This window comes from Antedon mediterranea, chromosome 8 (assembly GCF_964355755.1).
Source record: "Antedon mediterranea chromosome 8, ecAntMedi1.1, whole genome shotgun sequence".
NCBI lineage: Eukaryota > Metazoa > Echinodermata > Crinoidea > Comatulida > Antedonidae > Antedon > Antedon mediterranea.
In genome coordinates, this window is record NC_092677.1 from 12,598,933 (window position 1) to 12,622,395 (window position 23,463).

Sequence of the window (23,463 nt, forward strand, 5' to 3'; positions counted from 1 at the left end):
ACGGGACTTGATCATCTTTCTGTACATGGTATACGCCAAACTACCACATTTTGACTGTTAAGTCCACCTTCCAAACTGTATTTTGTGTCAAAGCATGTGGTCTCATACCAGTAATTATAAACATTCAATATTCAGTTTTACACTACAGTTCATCATAAATTAAAATATAATTACATTGTTATCGATTAATTATTTCACCACTATAGAACCTGCATGCCTTCAGTAATTGCAACATCCCATAATGATTATGATAATATCCCAGAATGCATCATTTACAAATCTCTCTTTATTAATTAAAATCTCCACCTGCAGCCTTTAATTACAATATCCTTTCGTCTTCTATTAGTTTATCAAATATTGCTTTAGTGGCGTCATATATAATCTTGAGGCCTATCACATTTGTTGTTGCCCACTAGACCACTATAAACTACATGCCCATAATGTCCTGACATTTTTTTTGTTGACCATATTTAAAGAAGGTGATCCATCCAGCAATTTCTGATCATTAGGAACCCTCAGAGGTTCACAAGATTACAAGTCTTTGGTAGTAATTTTGTCCTTAGAAAAAATCCTGACATGTGACAGGAACCCAGGACCCTTGAAGTGGTAGCACAGCATCATCCAAGCCACAACTCCACTCTCTACATACAGTAGAACAGGCCTGCAGTAGAACATGTACGGTTAAATAGTGCTATTGTTTTAGTCAGTAGGCAAAAGAAAGGTAATTTGAGTGGCCCATATCGTTACCTTTCTTTATCTAGACATTGTACCATACAGTACGAGATTGTGGACCTGATGGGGATAGTATTAAATAGATTGCGTCTTCTGTAATTCATCATTGTTAAATAAAAATATAGCAAATTTTCACAACAGTAAAAACCATAACTTTCCATTTGCATTTCTTTCTATTTGCTTTTAACGAAATAAAATTAACAAAAATATTAACAACAATCAGAGCAATGGTTGATTAATTAAACAAACATATCATTACATGCATATTTTTTTAATTTGTTTTTCAGGTGTAAACACTATTACTCAGTGCTTTTGAATAGTATAATTGTACTAAATTAGTTTCCTGATTGTCGTCCGTTACCATAGCAATGTTCGATATCTACCTGTTGCATGTTGAAATTTATTTTGTATCTGTTGTGTAACTGAGTGACCTGTTGAATTCACACTCCACGAGGGACAAACATGCCAGCTAAATTTTGCTCAATAATATTTAATGTTTTTACTTTTTTTAGCATGTAATATTACTGCAATTTAGTATATAACAATTAAAGTATAATGAATTGACAACCCAGCTTTAAATTATTATATAAAATGGTTTTTTTTCATCTCAATAATCTTACCTGGTATGGTGGTAAACTAACAAAAGTGTTGTCTAAATCGTTATCATTTGTGACACTCTTTTCCCGATTGTTTGTCTTTTGATTTTGCGGTTATCAACAGGAATTCTGGCAATAAATTGACCTAAAATGAAAGGAGAGATAGAATTACTTTTGTACATAGTATGACAGGCCTTAAAATACCTTAGGCATATATGGGTACATCACATTTGTTGTCACATAAAGTTTGATAGTGTAGACAAAGCTTAACTAACCTCTCTGCCCAACTACTTACACTGAGATAATAATGGTATATTATACAAATAATGAATGTTTATGAGTGCAATGGTACAAATAATGGCACGAGGTGAATGATGAAAGGTTATATCAACGAGGCAAAAATGTTTCAAAAAGTACTATTTAACGATCGTTGAATAGTGCGTACTATTGCACGCCATGTGACCCACATTCTTCCAATCAAATGACAGGAATTTATATAGGTGTTATATAAAACCATTTATTATAATTGTACACTGGCAGTAACAATGCCTCTACCTGTAGGCATACCTATATACAGGTGTTTTTAATACCTGGTGATAATTATCTTCTCGTTCATTGGTAAAACACAATGAGTATTGCTCTGTGAAAATCACTAATTTCTAAGAGTTTATGTTGATTTAATTTGATTCACTCTGCAGTTATCGTCATCATTTTGATTGGATTCAATTGTAGGCCTATCTATACATAGAATAAAAGTGAAACGCAAGAATTACTAGAATGTATAATGAATCTAATTAACAAAATACTGTATAAGTCGCATCAAACCAATGCAAGGCAGATGGCTTAAACTTAGAACCTATCATATCATCAACCTAAAAATACTACAATAAACAATCTCTAACATTGGCTGTTATTGTTCCTGTTTGATGAATATTTTATAAAATTTGTAAAAAATGTCTAAAATAAATACCTACACCAATCATTATGATACACACTACAATCCTTTGAAAACAATGTTTTAAACAAATTTGTACAAAAAGATTCTGGTATTTTAAAGATTTAAGGGCACATACGATTTAAATTAAAAATGATGATGTCTAGAGTATGACAGGGAGTCTCAAATATTGCATTAATAATTATCATCAGATGTATTCAAAGCTGATTGGGTAAATGAGGTTAACAGGTTGAAAAGACCACCACAGTAAGAATATTTATGGAGATATTATTGGAAACAGGCAAATGGTGAAGCAATCATATAAGGTGGTAAAAATATGATACAGAAATGACATTAAAAATTGTAAACAAAATAATTGTTCTATACAGTTTCATACAGTACAGTAATTTTGAATCTAAAATTGGAAAACAAAGTGGCTAGGATCTAGGATATAATATTTTACTGTCTTTCAGTCAGTCAACACAGAAATGTAGTACTAGTACAACCTATGCCAATGTCATAAAAGTACAGTACTGTACAGGCTTATTTAGGTCAAATATCAATGATGCCTACTAGTAAACTATACCAAGACCTTGGCAATGAAATGGCTGATATAGCTTGACCAGTGGTCAACAAAGCTGTCTAGAAATAGAGCATGAATGAGCAATGACCTTGGGGTTTCCCCAATAAAGGTCATTGATAAACTGCATGACAAATCAGCTGTAAAAGGTCACCCCTTTTTCAGTCAGCATTTTGCTAGACAGAGAAAGTCATAATACTAATACTATTATTCAAAAAGGTAAAATTCTTTGAAAACAGCACACATTCAATTTGTGGTTCTTTTTGATAATGCAGCTGTCTTATAAGGTACAGTAGATTTTCACTTGAATGGTTGTCTGAAATGGTTTTTACTATACAGTGTCAGTGGTACAACCATAAATATATATATTTAATTGCTTAAAATAACATATAAGGGACACCCCTATTCAGGGACACTTCCATAACATTACAAATGTATTTTTTAACATTACAACTAATCCCCTCTATTAAGGAGACACTTTTCCATGCCATGGATGAGAAATGTATGTAATGTACAGTAATTTAAAAAATATAATTTAGCATGTGTAAATATGTAAAATTTTGACATACTGATGATGACACTGATGTAAATTATAAACACTATTGGAAACTGGCATGAAACCGTACTTGAAAGGAATGATGGAATGTCAGGTTAGCTGATAAAAATCAAAGCTCTGCCAAGTGATAAGTAAAAATTATACCCACTGTGATATATGACAAGCCATTCCAATGGAAAGGCCATTGTTTTGTTTATAAATATTCAGAGTTTCTGACTTGTAACACAATACTGTACTACTCTTACAGTTTCTTTATATGTCAAAAACAACTTTCAATTATGTAATTATTTAATTTGATTCAACAATATAACACATAGAATTGCAAAACATGACCTTTCTTGAAAAACTTTCTCCAATTTCAATATTTATGTTGTTCAATTATATGGTTCTAACATGTACTGGCTTTTAAATCGAATAATTATACTATTCGGAGTAGAACAGTGTGCAGTTAGCAAACGTGCACTCGACTAATGATTTTTATTAAGTCTTATTTTCTCATTAACGTACTTAATTATTATACTCAGTGGTTGTCTAATTAAAGCTTGCTTACTATCTAATTAGTATACATTATTTGAGAATGTAAAGTTCACTGGATGTGAATGATGCATTGTTTTAACAATTTGTATTTAATAATATCATGTAGTTGTAACGCTTGGCATGAGGAATGAACCAAACTTGAATGCGTGAATGTTTGTTGGACAAAATACTTGATTCTTACTCTGGCGAGGCAATGGATGCCAAATACAATTTCAATGGGATTACAAGCCAAGAAACAATATAAAAAAAATAGTGAAGTGCACTAGCAGATATCATCGTAATGACTGAAAAACTTACTTAAACTCCCCCTCCACATGGGTAGGGAAGAGCCTCAGTGAGGGGACAAGCTTTTGGTGTTTTTTTCCCTGATATGTGATGGCTTCCATGGCCAATGGATGGCCACAATAAAGCCCCTTTCTCACAGAGTTGTGTGCCAGGAATATTGCGGGAATATACCATTACCATGCCGGTATGGTTTTCTGTGAGAACGGGTCATCCTGGCATCATGCCGGCACCATGCCGGCATCGACATGACCTGCTTTAGACCTAGTAATATTCTAGGGATATTCCCCGCAATGCCAGACGGGCATTCTGTGAGAACGTATTGCCGTTATATTCCGGGGTTCCCCGTCGAGGCTTTGACACCTTGCGCAGTCAAGTGTATCACTTTGGCGCCTATTCAATTCAATTAACAATAATAATGTCGAACTGGAGGGATAATGAGATAAGAGAGCTGCTTAAAATAAGGGGACAAGAAGAAATTTGTAGCATAATCTATATAGGCCGCTAGGCTAGGCCATTAGCTCTTTGTTTGTTGGTGCCTGACCTTTCGTCGCCTTGTAACTTGTAGGCCTACAGCCTTCTAAGGTGTTTTACAGATTGCCGATGACGGCAAATTAATTGTTATACCTGTATAATATATGCACAATATACTGTACATAGCATGTATTGCATAAATATGCTATAAAGGAAGATAATAATCTGTAACTTAACATTCGCCGCCATATCATCGCTAGACAAAAATAATAACAATAAAGGACGCCCTCAATAATTATTTTGTCAGAGACTTTTTATTGGCCGAATATGCCCGACTCCTTTCTCACAGAAAGCCGGTATACTTCCGGTTATATTTCCGGCACGATAGTCCGATGAGAATGGGTATATGCCGGTAACGATACCGGCACGACGCCAGCACTGTACCGGTATATTGCAGGCACATCTGTGAGAAAGGGGCTAATGAGAAACAGATAGAATGTTTGGTGTAAAACTATGAAATGAGTAAATGGCAAGGAACCTACATTAAAATCCAAATTATAAACACTTGGATTAGAAAAGTGTGAAATTATAGATATCTTAGAGAAGGTTGTTTAGCGACCTGGTTCTAAAGATTTTAATTGTCCATTTTTCTGACCACATAATCTTTTTATAATCCTAAAGCTGAAAATTCTGGTAATACTTGCGAGTGATATTTGTGCTATCATGTTATATGAAAACTAATCTTAAGATCTGTCTACACTATCACTATCAAATGTGATGTGCCCATATATGGACATGATGATGTGATGTCACTACCATATTTGGGCACATCACTACCATATTCACATCATAGTCACATTTTTATAACACTGGTCTTATTTGTATGCCAAAATGATCTTTTGACTTTTGGTTGATGTGTATTATCTCTACGTATTAACTTAAATCCCCCTGTAGAGGCCCCTTTTCTAAAGATAACTTTGAAGAAAATAAATATTATTTTTCCAATTGAATATTCTAGATAAATCAAATTGTTGAAAAAACAACAAACGAATTGTAATCTGCATAAACAATAGTAATATAATATTCTATAGAATTTTCATTTAAAATGTAAATACAAAAACTCTGTTAAAACTTGATACTTAAGGCCATATGTCTTGTTTTAAAATTGGAATTAATTAATAGTACAGTAATTGCAATTGATTAAAGAAACTGTGAATTTGTTCATACGACAGATGTCTAAAAATCAATATTCATAATAATGAGTTGCATATATATATTAAACAGTGATTCCTTTAAAATTACAAACAAAACATGTCTATAAAAAAATATTTAAAACAAATAATATAATGTACTAGCACAATCAAAATTTGTAACTAATTGAAAAAATATTTCATCAAAATTTACATTTAATTTATTTATGCTACATAACATATACCACTGGAAAAAGCACAATTTGAATATTATAACAATTAAAACTAAATTTGAACTTGGGTGAATTATACGCAACATTTATGTGATATAACAATAAAGAATGAAACTAATGAAATGATGAATTTCACTATTTTAAAAATCAAGTTAAAAGATTTATTAGTGAAAAATGAAACTGTATATTGAAACAAACAAGAGAAGTTGACTATAACTAGGTGTTGAATTGAAATGTGTTTAAAACAAGAAGTTGATGGAAATATAGCTAATAAACACAGGGTACACTATCAAACAAGTTTGATGTGTCCAAATATCGTAGTGATATACCCAAATATCGTAGTGATGTACCCAAATATGGTAGTGATATGACATCATCATGTCCATATATGGGAGGGCACATCACATTATTTTGTCACATAAAGTTTGATAGTGAGAGACAGTGTAATACATTAATTTCCACTAGTTCCTTTGAGGTCTAACACATGCTACAATATTAGACATAATCATACAGCCTAGGCCAATGTATTGATTATCTTAGGGTTCAAGTTAGAGCTATTCAAGTGTGAAGAAATCTAGCTTTAATTCACTCATGCCATGGACAAGGCTACCTTTTAGCCTAGTTATTGATGGAAGTAGTTGGTGCTAAGCTGGGTCATCTAGCATTGAATTCATCCACCCACCACCACCCAGTTTATTGTAGGGGCAAGGCCTTCCACCCAGATTAATTTTTCTTTCAACACTTTTTTACTGATTTGATAATTTGATGATTTGATGTTGATGTACAGTTATATAAATTTACTTGCCTGGATAAACCAAAAAATTAAGTGGTCTTTTTTCTTTTGTGCAATTTTTCTCTTCTTCACAAATTGCACCAAATATATCAGCGTTAAGTAAATTTCAACGGGTTGGCATTAATTTCTATACTTGTTGCTATATTATAATTATGTAATCATAAAATCCAATTCATATGTGGTGGGAGAGGCAGAAAAATTAATAGCAATAATTTAAACTCAGTAAAATAGCTTTTTGCAATTAACACTGTAGACAAAACAATATGGACGCATTCATTTCCTATATGAACATTCATTAAGGAAGTGTACACTTATTGATCAAGAACAGAGATATAAATACTAAAGACAGCAAACAAAAGAAATTCATACAATTGTAACTGTTGTGTTTGTTTCATCTGTTTATAACCCACCACTGTCAAACGTAATTAACTTAGGTAGGTTGTGCACAATTTTTAGTTCATTATCTTTGCTCGATCGCAGACAACCCGTTAGATAGACTTGAATCTCATTAAACTTGTAGAAAACTACATCTATATGCAAATGAGAGCTAATGCTTTTACCTGCAAGAAGCAGACCACTTCGTTTATAACATGTTCTAATTAAGTGGAAAATCAATAAGCTCCAGCAAATGACCAGAATCAATACAGATATGAACAGTGTGCAATGCAAAAAGCGGGTAAATCTCGGTCCACACTATCAAAAAGTGTGATGTAGTACCCAAATGTGGTGGTAATATACATCACATCACATTTTTTGTCACATCAAGTTTGATAGTGTAGACAGAGCTTTAGATCATTATAGATTGTGTAACGTAAACTAACACATTCATTTTAGAATTTTGCACTAGGAATATTGAATTATGAAATTAAACGTATAACAACGGGTTCCAGTTTGGTCAGTGGCGTAAACACTATGAGCGCTCACTGGCTAACCCAAGGATCCCAGAGCACAAGGGTTCCTAGAACAATGAGCAGCCCCAATGCAATTTCCTTACTAAGTGCTAAACCAGAGGTTTTTGCTCCCTGCGTTACACCACTGCTTCAGGTATGTAGTACTGTAATCTGCCAATTGCAGTTTCAGTTCTATCCAATGCAAGCATTCTTAAATATACTGAGCTATACATTTTTCACAGATCAGGGTTGGTTGAATTAAATTTATACAGTACTTTTAGCATCACAATTTACTGTTATATCTTGTGAAAGAATCTGTGCATTGCACAGTAAGGGCTTGCAAATTGTTTTCTAATGTAATCTATGTACTTGTTCCCAAACAAAATAAAATCATGAAGGGGGTGCAGCTTGGCCCCTTTTGGATCCACCTATGCGTCAAATAGAAAAAAAAAAAAAATGAAATATGTGGAGACTAATAATTAATTGTAGTGTATTGTCCACAGGTAAAAATGAAAATTAGTAACTTTTGTGTAAAGCGTTGGTGATAAATTGTTGTTAATAATAACATATGGCTAAAATATGTAGGTTTTTAATATGTTTACAAAGTTATGTTTACTTGGAATAAAATGTATCATCAATATATTTCAAGTTCAAATGGGTTGGTAACGTTTTACATCTTTTGTTGCATGGCATCTCTTCTACTGTAGTAAGCTCATTGTTGAAATGCTTATAGTCTTTTAAATCATCTTCACTATTTTCAATCTATGCCATCTTGTTCCCATAGGTACTGTAGTATGTGGTTCCGGTAATGTAGCCACAAGAAATAAAGTGGTGTGGTTGTCTCAAGACAAGGGAACAATCCCTGTGCAGCCCACAGTGTTGTCAAAGACCTCTGTGAAAAAGTGGTCAGGTTGAAACACTGGGTTCTTTTGTGTCATGGTACATCTTCTATTAGATAAGACTTGTCTATCCCAAAGATACAATTCAGCTAAAGCAAGTGAAACATGTTTAAAATTCTTATTCTGGGTGATCTTCTGGTTTTCAATCTATTTGGGAAATTTGAAACTATAATAAGCTGATATACCAATACTATAGAATACATAAAATGAGAACTCGAAGAAAACGCATAGTTATGATGACAGACTACCGAAAAAAATAGTAATGGAAATGCATAGCGTAGCAGATGATAATGAAATATACGATATGGTACTTCATAACCTATGTAGCCAGGGAGGGGAGGAATGGTTGGTTGGTGGTTATATCACCTTGATCTCTCTATGTGTTGTAAAGTTTCTAAAAATGTTATGCAATCTATCTGTATTATATTGTCATGTGAAGAAATGTATGCAGCAAATAAAAAATATGTCTACTAGTACTTTGCTCAATGGTGTCATCTGACAAAAAGCAATCAAAGAATATAATTTTCTGCCAATATTTTGTTTGCAATAGTTCTTAATTTTTTTATCCCACACTAATATCCTACAAGATTAAATATTTACAAAAACGTTAACTAAGACCTGTTTCACCAATTATGTAACAGATGTTTTCAACATCAGTATTGAAATCAAACATTTTGGAAACAAAATATATTAGAAAGGGAATTATTAAACATTTATTAAATGAAATAAACACACATCGTTATATTTATTAATAGATTATTACCGAATGCCAAATGATAAGAATGGTCAAGTTACAAGTACATTTAAAAACTGTTTAAACACAGAAAATACTGCTGCCATCAGACAACTGAAACTTGTTTAAATTTATTCAGCCATTCACAAAAATTGAACACCACTAAGATAATATTAAATTGTATTGTAATTTCTAAAATATAATTTTGATCGAATCCTGTGTTTTTATTTGAAATTTCACTCACTACAGTCCTGAAAACTTGCTTGATCCACTCCAGTCTCTCTCTGAATCAGGAGGCCCAACTTCAATCATCATCTGACTTAACCTACGGCAAACAACATATTCTTTAAGGTATTTATTTTTTTTTAAAGGAATAACTACTGTATACAGTAATACTAATTATGGATACCAGCTGAGATGCCGCAGATGAAGTGGAAGCATAATAGTGCAATTTAATTGTCATAATTTTAACTTGGCACATCCTAAGCAATCTTGTAAAATAAAGCATTTGACCTGTGTACCTAACACCTCAATGAAAAGGTTATTAAAGAACCAATGGGGTACGCAAAGGGTGTTTTAGAAGCACAAAACAATCAAGTTAATATTATACTATAAGATCTTGAGTACTCAGCAAATATACACACACATCAGCCACTATTTAAGAACTTACTGCGATTAAAAAGCATATCTGTCATAGCTATTGTTTAACACACTTTCACAGGGGAGACAAGTCAAAAGAATTTACTCAAGTTAAATCCTGACTGTGTTTAGTGACTCTTAAATAAATGGAAATTCAAAGCAGGAGGCCTAGAAACTATAGAAAGGTGCTTTACTGCCAGAGGGAGGAATTCACAATGCAGAAACATAACTAAGATTACATGGTTTGTTAGCCAGACACTATAAAATCCTACTGTAAGGAAACTGATCGCTGAACTTATGTTTCAATAATATGATTTCTGTTAACAATATTTACTGATGTTTACAATATAAACTTTTCGTTGGCACTTTTAATAAATTTATGATGCCATTGTTCAATGAGATAAATCATAATCAAGAAAGATTGTTCTCAACACTTTGTAAAAATTTAATTTAGCCTTAAATAAATTTTCAAGCAAATATCTTTACTGTAGCTTTTTTACATATTAGACACAATTTAAGCTATAATTTAAAGTTGCCGACAAATTCTTTACCCATAAATTTTCTATTTTTTTAAAAATTATTTCAGCGATTTTGGAGATTACAGTATGCAAGTTTTGACTATGACTGTCCTGTATATTGGATTTTTAGTTTTAGTTACTTAAATTATTTTTGTACAGCATTAAAATATAATTAAGTAAAGTACTGTATATAAGGCTATATTCTTATGTGGATATTATGTCACAGTAAATTTTGTATTTTCTATTGTTTAATAAGTTGTATATTTTTAGAGTTAAGAATATGAATGTAAGCAGTTATACAGTAAATATAAGGCATTACAAAGATTATATTTTTAACGACATTATTATATAGAAGATAAAATAAAAGGAAAACTACACACAAGATATTAGAAGATGTTTATATTCGTAGCATTTAATTCTTTGCATAATATTTTATTCATACGAATCTTCCCTCGGGATATCTACCTGTTTCTGGTATGTTCCCTTGATGGACAAAATAGCCATTAAGAGAAAATCAAATTTTGTTGCTAAATTAGTGAGAGAGCCGACTTCAAACTGATGTTAAAATAAAGAGCAGTTACCAAGTCAAATCAACATATTGTTAATGCTTTTAAACTCCATGCATAATTTATTTTACACTGTCCGATAATTTTTCTCTGAATGTGAAGCAAGCAGTCTTAGGGCCTGTTTCTATAGAGCAGAGAATACGGTTTTGAATACCGTTCTTTTCAAGAACCGTTTTTTCTTGCCAGCAGAAATGGGTCCCCACAAAAAACCACAAAAAAGAACCGATCTTAAAAACGGTTTCAAAAACCCCAATTGATTGCGGTCTCGATCGCAAAGAACCGTTCTGAAACCGGTTTCCGCGGAGCAATTTTTAGCTGCAACACAATCGCGGTCTCAATTTGACCCCAAAAACTGAACTCTGCAGTCTGCTGCACTGGGATGATTGCGGTCATCTCGCAGTCAAACTCGCGCGATAGGACCTAGGCCTAAGTCATTTTTATTTCTCTAGATAGTGAGTATTTTATTTAACTAAAAAATGTTGACCGATGCCATTACGAGGTTCGTAAAAAATATGTGAAGGAAAGAAGATGAGGGGACTTGTCGGGAGTCGGAAGAAAGACTCACGTATAGGCCTACATGTTTTTAAGAATATTGTAAAGCGTGTGAAAAATAGACGAGTTCAACTTGACAATATCAGAGGGTGCGACGTACCTATACTTTAACCAAGGACCACAATAACGTTTCAGGTAATAATTCCCCTTCTATGATGAAATGGATGCTATTTCTTGGGGATCGCGCTATGCGAAAAAAAGTAAACATGACCACGATCAAATCGCGCTTCCGCCTAACGAACTGCATTGTGGTGTATATAATGACGTCATTCATAACGAACGCACATGGACGGAACCGGTTTTATTGGAGTAAAAATTGAGCTGCAACGCGATCTTTATTTATAAACAACAGCCGAAACCGGTTTCCAAAAAACCATTCTTTTTTATTTTTCAATAGAAACAGGCCCTTAAAGATACGAAACATTCATTTCCATCAATATGGCCTTGACAATATGACCGATAAATATGTTCAATAATAACATCACAGTATAAGTACCTGATATAGACACTTGGACTGTAAACCACCTATGTTACTAATGTACTACATTCACATCAATGTAATACTCAATGTTATTACTGATAGAGTACATTATTTTGTGTCGTCCAGTATTGATTTTGAAAATGTTCAATAATGTAATCAACTGTTATGAACATGTGCTATTACTGTATACATTATTGAATTATTTTATATTGATTTGGACAATGATGTAATAAACATTTATATTACATTATTTTGTAAACACTATCTAACATTTTTACAATACTCAACAGTCATCATCCATGTGACTAATTTATATAATGTTCTATTGTATGTGCTAAATTATGATAGTGTTATACTGTACCCTTATAAGGTGTTAGTGTTCTGTCACATACTGTAGATACGGTCTATCATTAGTGTTGTGTCCCTAAAATATCCTGCTTAACTACATGAGTTTGATTTAGTGTTCTATCTATATAGATAGTAGTGTTACAATGGTTACAATCCACATGATTTAACCCTAAACAATGCAATTAACACTAATCAGAGTGTCCACTAAATGTGTATGTATACCATGTGATAATAGAAACACTAAATTGAATAAAATAGTAACTGTATTCAAATGTGTTAAGGAAACTGCATTTTACTATAAAAATCATTGGAAGAATATGAAACATAAATATCTTAATTTTCAGTGTATATACAATAAATCAATCATCCTGATTATTGGGCTAATATATAATAATAAAAATGACATTTAAGCTTGAAATTATGAATCCTAATTAAAAATTACAAATTTATGCTGGTAACACAGTCTTTGAATATTATGCTACTATAAATAATATCACATTTTAGAATTATTAACAAATGAATTTAAATCGTCACAAAAGTATCATTCAATATTTTGGACAATTCAACTGTATACAGTACACAATTTGTTTTAATAAATTATAATGTAATTATAGTATTAACATTCTGAAGTCAAATTTGTAATTATTTATTGATTATGCAATTTAGAAATTCTTTTATTGCTATGCTTTAAAAAATATGAATGTTAATTATCTAATAAATAATTTAGTGTTTCAACCATATATTATAATACATTTTACAATTGAAAATAACTAATAAGAAAATAAGTTAGGATCAAGTATTATTTTTTGAATTGATTGTTGCTTTAAACAAAAATAAACAAACCAATGCAAGCCAGCTTAATTGGATGGCTCCTCAAGGCCTGGCTAACTCATGACTGCTTGCATTCAGTGAGTGTGCTTACCAAAATAGAAACACAGGCTACACCATGTAATCTAGACTGCTGCTATATGTTCTTAATTTAACTTTAGGCCTAGCTACGTCCTTTATGTGCTTCCTTAATCTATACTTAGGCATGCTATTATCTATCTTATTAGACCACGCATAACGCCTATCTGGCCTAGACAGGTAACAACCTTGTCACCTTGAATTGGTTTCTGTGAAACTATATAAACAAACAATGCGTTGTTTTGCAAGAAATTTACTATAAAATAAAAATAGATCGACATTTCAAATCCACAACTGAATATCCTAACAAAAATATATCCAAATTCGGCAACTAAGCACGTACTTTGATTTGAGATTTAAGTACCTGTTGTATGATTCCGACGCATGCATGGGTGCACAACCCTAGTCAGAATTAGACGATACTTCGCAAGTCAGGTAAAAACAACAAACTAAAACAAAAGTATGGTAGAACTTTTCAAAATATACTATCCGAGAGTTGATCAAATACAAATTTTAAACTAGCCTACCTGGTATGAATCTGGTGTAGAACAATTCACACTTCACACGTTTTAAGATCCGTAGTCAACTAAGCAACGTTCCTAATTATCGGCTTCTAAGGCCGGTAATTAGCAGCTCCCAGAGCCGCGGAGAAGCAAAACATATTACCCTCAAGAGAACTAAACTTAAACTTACGTTTTCTGGAAAACCAAATAGCGCTGGAATACGAAACTTCTCCACTTGATAAATATGGAAGTATTCTTCGAGCGACGAGGTGTTTCGCGCGTAATCAGTGAGATCTTCGGTAAGTTTTCGAAGAGAAAAGAGCGAGCGAATCATACCCAATCAGTCAGGCACGGCATAATTCGCTAATTATTTCCAAAATGGCAGAGAGCGCTGATAATCAATGGGCATGCGTAATAGGTGTAAGACAATTTACATATTCTTTCACCCACTAATGCCTACTGTCAAATATTTACTTTAGCAAACAACACCGCCCATAAGAAAACAATAATTCCAGCAATTGCTTAACAGAAATATAAACCCTTAGCAAAGGATTGATGAGTGAATAATTCCGTTGCGATGCTCAAAGCTGAGTGAGGGTGTAAATTGAGATCGGGAAATCCTCATCATTGAGACAAAAAACCAAGGTTAATTCCTCCAGCGAAAGTCACTGCTGATGTGCTAACCTCATTTGCATAAAGCCAATTTCTACCCCAGACCCCATTTTGTCCTAATGCGCTGGAAAGAAAAACGGGTATGGATGAATGGATGTGTAGTAGTACACTGCTACAGTGAAGTGAGTGGTGAATTCTAATAGCATTCAGCTTCATTGACTGTGTGAGTGGTGGTAGAGATTTATTTCGTAGAAAAACACGCTTGAAATAGCCGCAAAATATTGCGCGACGTCAACAGCGTAGACAGATCACGTGATTACAATATATGACCTCAGAAAACCTTATGAGTTGCAATAATCTCTTGTCGCGCATCCTAAGCATGAACTTAGTTTGAACTTAAGTATAAGAAACATATAATAAGGAAAATGGTGTGTATTTAACCGCTTAGAAAGTAAGCAATATTATATAAATTTACATAACGTTCATGCTTAAAATGTAAGCAATGAATCCCGCTAGCTGGATCGTCTTATTATAGCCCGTGCTTAATTACTTTTCCAAAAGAACGTCTGGCAATACTGGTCAAGGCCATCGGAAGTGACGTAATGGGGAAGCCACACACGTGTGAGAGAGACGAGTTTGTAAACAAAAAAGGTGAGAGAGAGCGACGCTCGTTTCGCAGATGATAGAAATAAAATTGTTTGTCTTGTACTATTATCCACCGAAAATACGCATACATTAGTTAGAAAGAAAGATATAATTGAATTTTAAAACCGAAAAAACAATTTTAAGCTCACTGAACGTAACATTAACAACTGTGGCTAGGCAAGGCATTTATTCGGCTGGAGGCGACGGATACGACGACTGAAAACGTATAGGCTCGCTGAACATTGCTGTCGGTAGAGCAGGCCTGGGCCTAGATAAAGGCTTTTAAATATTAGACAAGTAACACAGTATTATATTGAAAAGTAGACAATAAACTTTAGGAGCTAACAAATAATGGCTTTAGAAATTGAGAGAAAATTTGTAATTCATGAAAAGAGTGAGGAAATTTTAGTACAGAAAGGTGGAATAAAGAAAAGAGAAGTTTCTTTTACTGATAGATATTTTGACACAACAAATTATGACTTATCTTTATCAGACACATGGCTGAGAAAAAGAGGGGATAAATGGCAACTTAAACATCCTCCTAAAGAACGCTGTAACAGTTTAACTTGCCAATATGTAGAAATAGAAACCGATTACGGAATCGCTATGTATTTATCGCATCAATTCCCTGTTTTATTCAACCATTCTGAAGCAACAATGGTTGATATAAGCCAATGTCTGACTGAGTTTGCAAAGTTCGTTACGAACAGAAAGACTTATGCAATCGATGATTTCAATGTTGATTTTGACAGAACTGATTTTGACTTTGAGGTGGGTGAGATTGAGCTGGTGGATTGCAATGATAAGCAAGATGTACATTCAATGGTAGACAAAGTTGACAAGTTTGCAGAGTCCTTAGGTATGATTACAGGTTGGGGGTGGGGTGGGGTGGGGTGGGGTGGGGCGGGGCGGGGCGGGGCGGGAGAATGGGTACATCCAATATGCTGAGAAAGGGGTAAATAGGGTATGGGATCCTTCCCTAGCAAGCATTTCCTACTGTAGAAAACAATTTTGTGGGGTGGGGATGAGGTTGAGACACAGGTGGAGCTGATATATTTGCAATCCACCCTATCCCTCCTTTACATAACAAATGCATTTATGTTGTTAACTTTGTGTCATAGGGATAGCTCTAACTCTAACAGCAGTAGAGCTAACTTAGAGGTTTCACAACATGCGCTATATAAATCCAGGATATTATTATTATTATAAAACTTTAAGAATTGTTATTAAAATGTACTACATAATGTATGTAATATATTAAGATAAATAAGTAATATATTATTCACTATATAATTGTTGGTACAATGGTTTTTACTAACTTCCTCCCCTTTTATTATCATAAATCAATTATTACCATATTTATTTTGTATCATATTTGTAATCCCATCACAACATCAGTGTCATCATATTCAATTTTTTTTAATGATTTTATGATTATAATTAACGTAGAAAGAAAAAACAAACATTAAATCAATTATCAGTATTCTATACCAACTGTCAAAAACTGGAGTTATTTTATTCAGTACTGTAGTGACTTTAAGTCAGCAGAATCTTGTAGGAATAAGTCAAAATATACCACATATTATATTTAGTTCACAGCGGAATTACACAATAAAAATATAAATTAAAAGCAAGATATGAATTCCATACAGAATTATGAAAACATAAAAACTACTTTTATAGTATCAGCGATGATATGATTCAAATTGGTTGGTGTAATCCAGCTAAGATTAAAGCATTCATAAAACAGGTTGTATGAATATATATGAAGTTAGAAGATTATAAAAGCATTATTCAGATATAATTCTCTATTTTATTTTTCCAATTGTGGCGTTTAATTAGTTATATTTTCTTAATATAGACCCATTTGGACGCTGGATTAAATATTTAGCTTTGCTCTAATTAAAAAATGTTCAAATTTCAACTATTTTTAATCATTCATATTAATACATGAAATTATCAAATCATTTTGAAGGCTTACAGAGAAACTGTACACTTAATGATGATATTGGTATTATAGTGCTACGTAACAAATAAAAATAGTCTGTGAGATTGAATAAAATTGTCTTCACCACAAAGCTTTAAACTTGGATTCTTCTATTGGATATGCAGATACTATAAGCAGACCCAAAGAGGTGGGCGCAGCCAACTGGACAAAGCAATATTTAAGTTCAAAACATTATAATGTTTAGGTCCTGGGCCAATATTTTATTTATTTATTTATTTTAACCATATTTAATGAGGGTGATCCATCCAGCATTTGCTGATCATTTGGGACCCTCAGAACAGATACAATACACAAAATACATCAAAAACAGAAAAGTTAAAGAAAAAAAACACCAAAAAATAAAATTAATTACATAAGAATAAAAATCTGAATAAAAAAATTTTAAATAGAGAAAATATCCACCAATACAGTATCTTATTATTTAAAAATACAACTGGATAGCGTCTGGCTGTTTGTCCTACTACTTAATAGTGATGTATCTTCTATGCTTTGTAGGCTATTTAAACAGACAAACTTACTACAGTACAATGTAATTGATAGATGGCATCAACTTAGTTGAAGAATTCCATCTTTAAACAACTTTGTTTCACCTGATTTATTTACCTACCATCAAATTTCATTGTGTACATGGTACAATGGACAGCAACTCTTACAACAACGACCTGGTTTAACAATAAAAGAACAAAATTAACATGTGAAGACATATTCAACGTACTTTGACACACTAATAAAGTAAATAAACCTACTGTACCTAGTTGTTGGTAATGGCCGATGCCTTTCTTTTTCTTACACTGTATTCAACAGGGGAGTGTCAAACATTTCTGAAAGGGGATCGAGTGGAGTGGAGTTGTGGCTTAATGGTTGATGCTTGGCTACCACTCCAAGGTCCTGGGTTCAAGTCCTGTCACGTGTCAGGACAAAATTACAACTCCACTCCCAAAAACTTGTAATAAGACTTTCTTTATGTAGAGCATCTTGTGTATATGTTTGTCTTGTGAACCTAAGTATGAGGGTCCCTAATGATCAGTTTATTATTGCAGTAATACAGTGTGATTACTCAATCAGAAACACTTGTTTTCAACATTATAATTATTTTTTCCAAACATGGATTCATGGACCAGCCAATCAAAGGTGGATCCAGGATTTTGAAATAGGGAGTCGGGGATCAGCGATTTGTTTTGCATTCCTATACCCCTCCATCGACTGGATCTGCCTATGTGGAAAATCTAGGCAGAAGGCCATCTCTTTTTAATGAATACCACATTTTCTATGTTTTTTCACATACATGGAAAGTATTTAATTATTTTTCAGGTTTTTAATGACCTGTCATAAGTCATGTATATATTGACAGTACTGTTTTCTTAGGAGTTATAGTTTAAAAGTCAATTCTAAACAAACCAAGCCTACCTACTCATTTACTTCAAAGCCTCGTCGCATTTTCTCTCCTACAAGTTCATGCGTAAATGTTAACTGTATAAACACACGGCTTATCTGGAAATGAGAAATCATGGACCGATATCTACGGATTTATTTTATATTTTGATGGCTTGATGTTTTAAGCCCATGTTTTTTCTGATGGCAAATTAAAGTAGGCCCATGTCATTGAATAATGAGTAAAGGAATAACTTAAGTTTAACACTCAACTTGTGTATACCTAGCATATGTTACGCAAAACCCTGCGATACACCAGATGAAATCAAATAAATTCGCATCACAAGGCTCTCGTAACCATAAAAAGAATTTGATAACATGATATGCTGATCCAAACTAAAAGAAAATTAAGCTTAATTTTATCTAGGTATTAAAAGGCAATACTGTAATAAAGTGGACTCATTAGACAAATGTAATAAGTATTTCAAACAGTATTGTAACACAATCCAAATATATGTTTGTGATAAATATTAACGAAAAGAAAGAAATTCTAAACTCCAATAATAATAATACCAAAAGAAAAAAATGAAGTGTTTTAAATGGAAAAATAAGAAAACCAAACCAAGACTCGAACTTAGATCTTTTGCTTGATATGGCAGATAGCATACCATTAAACCACTAATTGTGATAAAAACTCTAAATCGGCTAATGATATATTGGAAATTAATATTTAGTATCTAAAATGCAATATAGCTGAACATTTCCTGTTAAACAAACAAGGAGATTTCGCTGTAGCCAACCCCTATTCAGGTGACATCTTTATAAATGCCCTTTTTGTGGCTCCAGAAAGCATCCCTTTGAAATGTTGTATATGTACACATCTAATAAAGAGAGTTTAAGACAGTGTATACTACAGTAATATATTGTGGTTGTATAGGTATTTAGAACTGTATAAATATTACCAACAACAAATTCCACAATTCTTTTTCATAACGCACATTTTGCTGCAATTAACCATAGGTAGAGTTTTAACAATTATATCCATTCGTTTGATTGTATGGAAGTCTGGTTTTTAAATTAAGCCTTTAAAATGACATACAGTTTATACTAATGTATATTTGAACATTTTGAAATACCATTCATCTTAAGCTAATTAGCGTATGACATTTAAAAACTCATCTTCTTCCTTTTTTCCCCCAGAATTTTCAACCTCGGAGCGAGTCAAAAGCAAAATGGAGGAATTCTTACAAAAATTCAGGCCAGAGCATTATAAAATATTGGTGGAAGCAAACATCTTATAAGCAAACTTATTACTATTTTCACTGCAGAATTTTCAACCATGGTTGTTCTTAAGCATCAAACTAGTACAGTTTTACCTGTGAAAGAAAAAAAAAATATATGTTTTAACACTTTGCTTGAGGGGACACACCATCAATGGGACAGATGGGTTGTTGGGTTCCATCCCATATATTTTTACATTTTTGTAAATTGTTTTATTAATTCTCAAAATAAAGTAAAAAAAGAAGAAAAAATACCTAAAATTGTCTAGAAAAAAAAATGTGATGTGCCCACATATGGACATGATGATCACTACCATATTTGGGTATATCACACCATGTTTGGGCACTAGTTTGATAGTATAGACAGAGCACTAGAGTAAGTGTACTGTATACATTTAGAACAAAAAGCATTCCTATTTACTCAGATCATTTAATGTTTTATTTTAAAAAATGTAATAAAAAGAAAAAAAAAGATTTTTGATATATTAAATGTTTTGAAGTTCTTAATTTTCGACATTTTGTTCTTTTATTTTGAGTAAACTGTTTCTCGCGTTATAGTTTTGATCTGATAATAATTATTACATTAAAAAAATCTAAAGTAAGCAGAGTAAGAAAAAAGTCTGCATGTCAAATGCTTGCTTTTCAGCGTATAATTACAGTTTTCATTATATGTTTTAAAATCTGTATCTGTTGCAATAATTTATTACTTGTGATGTCCAATTTGATGAAAAACTAAATTGGATTAATCATTTATGACCGTTCTTTGGTAATAAAATACATCAGATACACGATAATTATGAATTTTAATATTAATTGATATTCAAAGAGTGATGTCGAATTCAAAATATCTTGTTTTAATACCATTATATGATTGAGCGCAGAATCATAAATGCCGTCTTCATTTATAGAATTTTTAATATTTATATTTTAAGGTAGTTTATGAGATAAGTGGAAGTTGGAAGAAAAAAATGTATTAAATGAAAGGAATCAATCAATGCAGATTTATATTTTAAAAGTTAAATAGACATATTTGTACTATTTACTGATAGTGCTTAATGGTATGTGCCTTCTGGGTCGTAGGGTGGGGTACGGATGCATGCGGAACACCATTGTCATAATTTAACTTGGTTGTGGAAGATAAATTACCTTTGAAATTTGTAAATGTTGGACAAAATACACACACATTGTGTGATCTCTGACCTAATATTCTATAAATAACATACTGCACTAAACATGCATAGAAAAGAGTTAGGTTAAAACCTGAACCATAGGAGTTACAACCAACATACATGCTTGTGTGATAAGTTAACTCCAATATGTTATATCCAATATAAACTTTGAGAGTTTCGAACCAGATGAAATGGGACGTGGTATATCGTATGACATTTTGTGTCTAAACACAGAATAATCTAAATAACTCTGATAGATGCATTTGAACTCCGATGAAAAAAAGAGTGTGTGAACATTGCTTTAAAACAATTTAAATAATTTCAATAGTCTTAGCTAGTGTTCTATAGCATAAGCCAGCAGTGTTTATGAATTAAAATATTGTGTCGCCATAGGATCCAGACCTTTGAACCTTTTGTTTTATTCCATACAAAACGAGTGGCAAACTACTAAACATTTAAGAAATCAGTTAATGATTTCAAGGTCTCGGACCTGGTATTCTGTGAATAAATAGACAGCGGTACATAAGAACTCATATAGTGTGTCGGCGTATTATTGTCTATGCCCAACCATTCAAAAACAATTATAAAGTTACTGAATATGAAAATTTGTTAACAAAAGCTATTCATATAGAGAGAAAGGTTGAATAACAACGTTATATGGTTGTGGAGTGGTTATAAAAACAACAACAATAGTGATAATCTTATCTTATTCATATGAACAAAAATTAACACAACAATATTTCAAATTGTGGACGCTTTTGGGTATTGTTCTTAATCACTGTGTGTGTATTAAGTGCGTATCTCATAGAATTGAACATTGCACTATTTGAAAAGGAATAAATCCTATAGAAATTTTGCTCTTTAATATTTTCAATTATATTAGTTAGAACTTTGTAACATTATTTCGTAGCATAGCAAAATTCTGCACATTATTTCTACGTATTTATCAAATGATATTGCTAAAAACGCAAAATTATTAGTTACACCCTGCTTGTTCACGGAATACGGGAAATATCTACGTTCTGGTTCCATATTCCATTCGGCCCTCGGCCTCATGGAATATGAACCAGAATGTAGATATTCCTGTATTCCGTAAGAACAAGGAGGGTGCAACGATTTTATCTCTTAGTGTACACATATAATCTTTATTTTCATCCATTTTGACCTCTGGCTATCACAACAACAATAGGGAGCTTTCGACGATTACGATTAGCTTTTTTAACGGACTGTCGAATACAAGTTTATTTTCGATGGTTGATATCACAACTATAAAAATACAATACATAAACAACGTGAGCGTAGAAAACATCAATCGGGTAATACTGGATATATTAATCTTCTGATCCGCTTGACGGAGTAAATGGCCGTTATACGGAATTATATCTCATATATATTGACCAATCGGATTACAGAATTTACGTACACTAAGAGAAAAAAACTAAATTTTTTTTCTCCAATTTGAAGTTGATCAAAAGTTACAACTCATAACATAATAAATAAACTTAATTTTTAATTCAGACGCAATCACAGAGAGCGCATTCTAAAACTACCATGACCACTTTATACAGTACATCAATTTATATATTGTCAGCTTTTTATTATTTAATAATAACACAATAGCACATTATAATGATTCAAAGCCTTAGGAATGGAAAGCAACAATTTTAACTACTTAATATAAATACCATAGGGAAATAAAGATGTCATATTATCACTATCATATTTGGGCATATCACTACCATATTTGGGCACATCACATTTTTTTGTCAAACTATAGTTCGATAGTGTAGACAGAGCTTTAGAATCTTTCACATCACAGATTTTTATCATTTTAATGCCTAAAACATAAATGTTCATGAACTTTGATTTTACTTTTAACAATTAACAGTGGAACTATCGTAGATTATTTTTTAACTAAAAATTCCTAACAAACAAACAGTAATGTCGCAATATGAAATAGGAGGAAGGAGGAACAAATGGCCTAGCATTTTTCTTTATCTTTTGGATTATATCTTCAAAATTTAACTAGCAATAAAGCAATGTATATAGTATTTACAAATGTAATGAGCATTTGATACAATTTACATCATAGTTGGACAAATATTTCTAATATCATTTACATCAAAATATAAGATACAGACATTTTTAAATGTTAAAATCAACAGATGAAAACTTTTCTTCAATACAAATGAAAATTTTACAAGCAAAATGTTAAACCACTTTAAAGTATCTCTGGCAAGATAATATTAGTATTTACTAATTGTAAAGGTTTGATGTTCTCGACAAATGACAATGAAAATGATTGATATCCAAGAATCCTTATTCAGGTATATTTCACGGCCTGATTACTGTGACTGTGATTGAAAAAAAATGCCTCCGAATAATACAAATTTATGATGTTGATATAGAAAGAATTTAATGGTTCTTATATTTTGT

At 32.4% G+C, this 23,463-nt stretch overlaps 2 protein-coding genes across 3 annotated transcripts in view; one reads left to right on the forward strand and one right to left on the reverse strand.

Moving 5' to 3' along the window:
* The window catches only part of LOC140056794 (zinc finger homeobox protein 3-like), an 84,222-nt gene extending 69,451 nt beyond the window's left edge, over positions 1-14,771 (reverse strand). The window contains exons 1-3 of one of the 2 annotated variants that reach the window (XM_072102279.1): positions 14,133-14,771; positions 9,674-9,754; positions 1,353-1,473 (exon numbers count right to left, since the gene is read on the reverse strand). The gene's annotated coding sequence lies outside the window, so the exon portion shown is untranslated. The remainder of the gene's footprint in view (positions 1-1,352; positions 1,474-9,673; positions 9,755-14,132) is intronic. The other variant, XM_072102278.1, reaches the window with a different exon arrangement.
* Positions 14,772-15,269: 498 nt separating this feature from the next.
* Positions 15,270-20,422, forward strand: LOC140056795 (thiamine-triphosphatase-like). The gene is made up of 2 exons (XM_072102282.1): positions 15,270-16,058; positions 19,779-20,422. Exons 1-2 carry the CDS (start codon positions 15,551-15,553, stop codon positions 19,877-19,879), a joined length of 609 nt encoding a protein of 202 aa, XP_071958383.1. The 5' UTR covers positions 15,270-15,550; the 3' UTR covers positions 19,880-20,422.
* Positions 20,423-23,463: the final 3,041 nt, after the last annotated feature.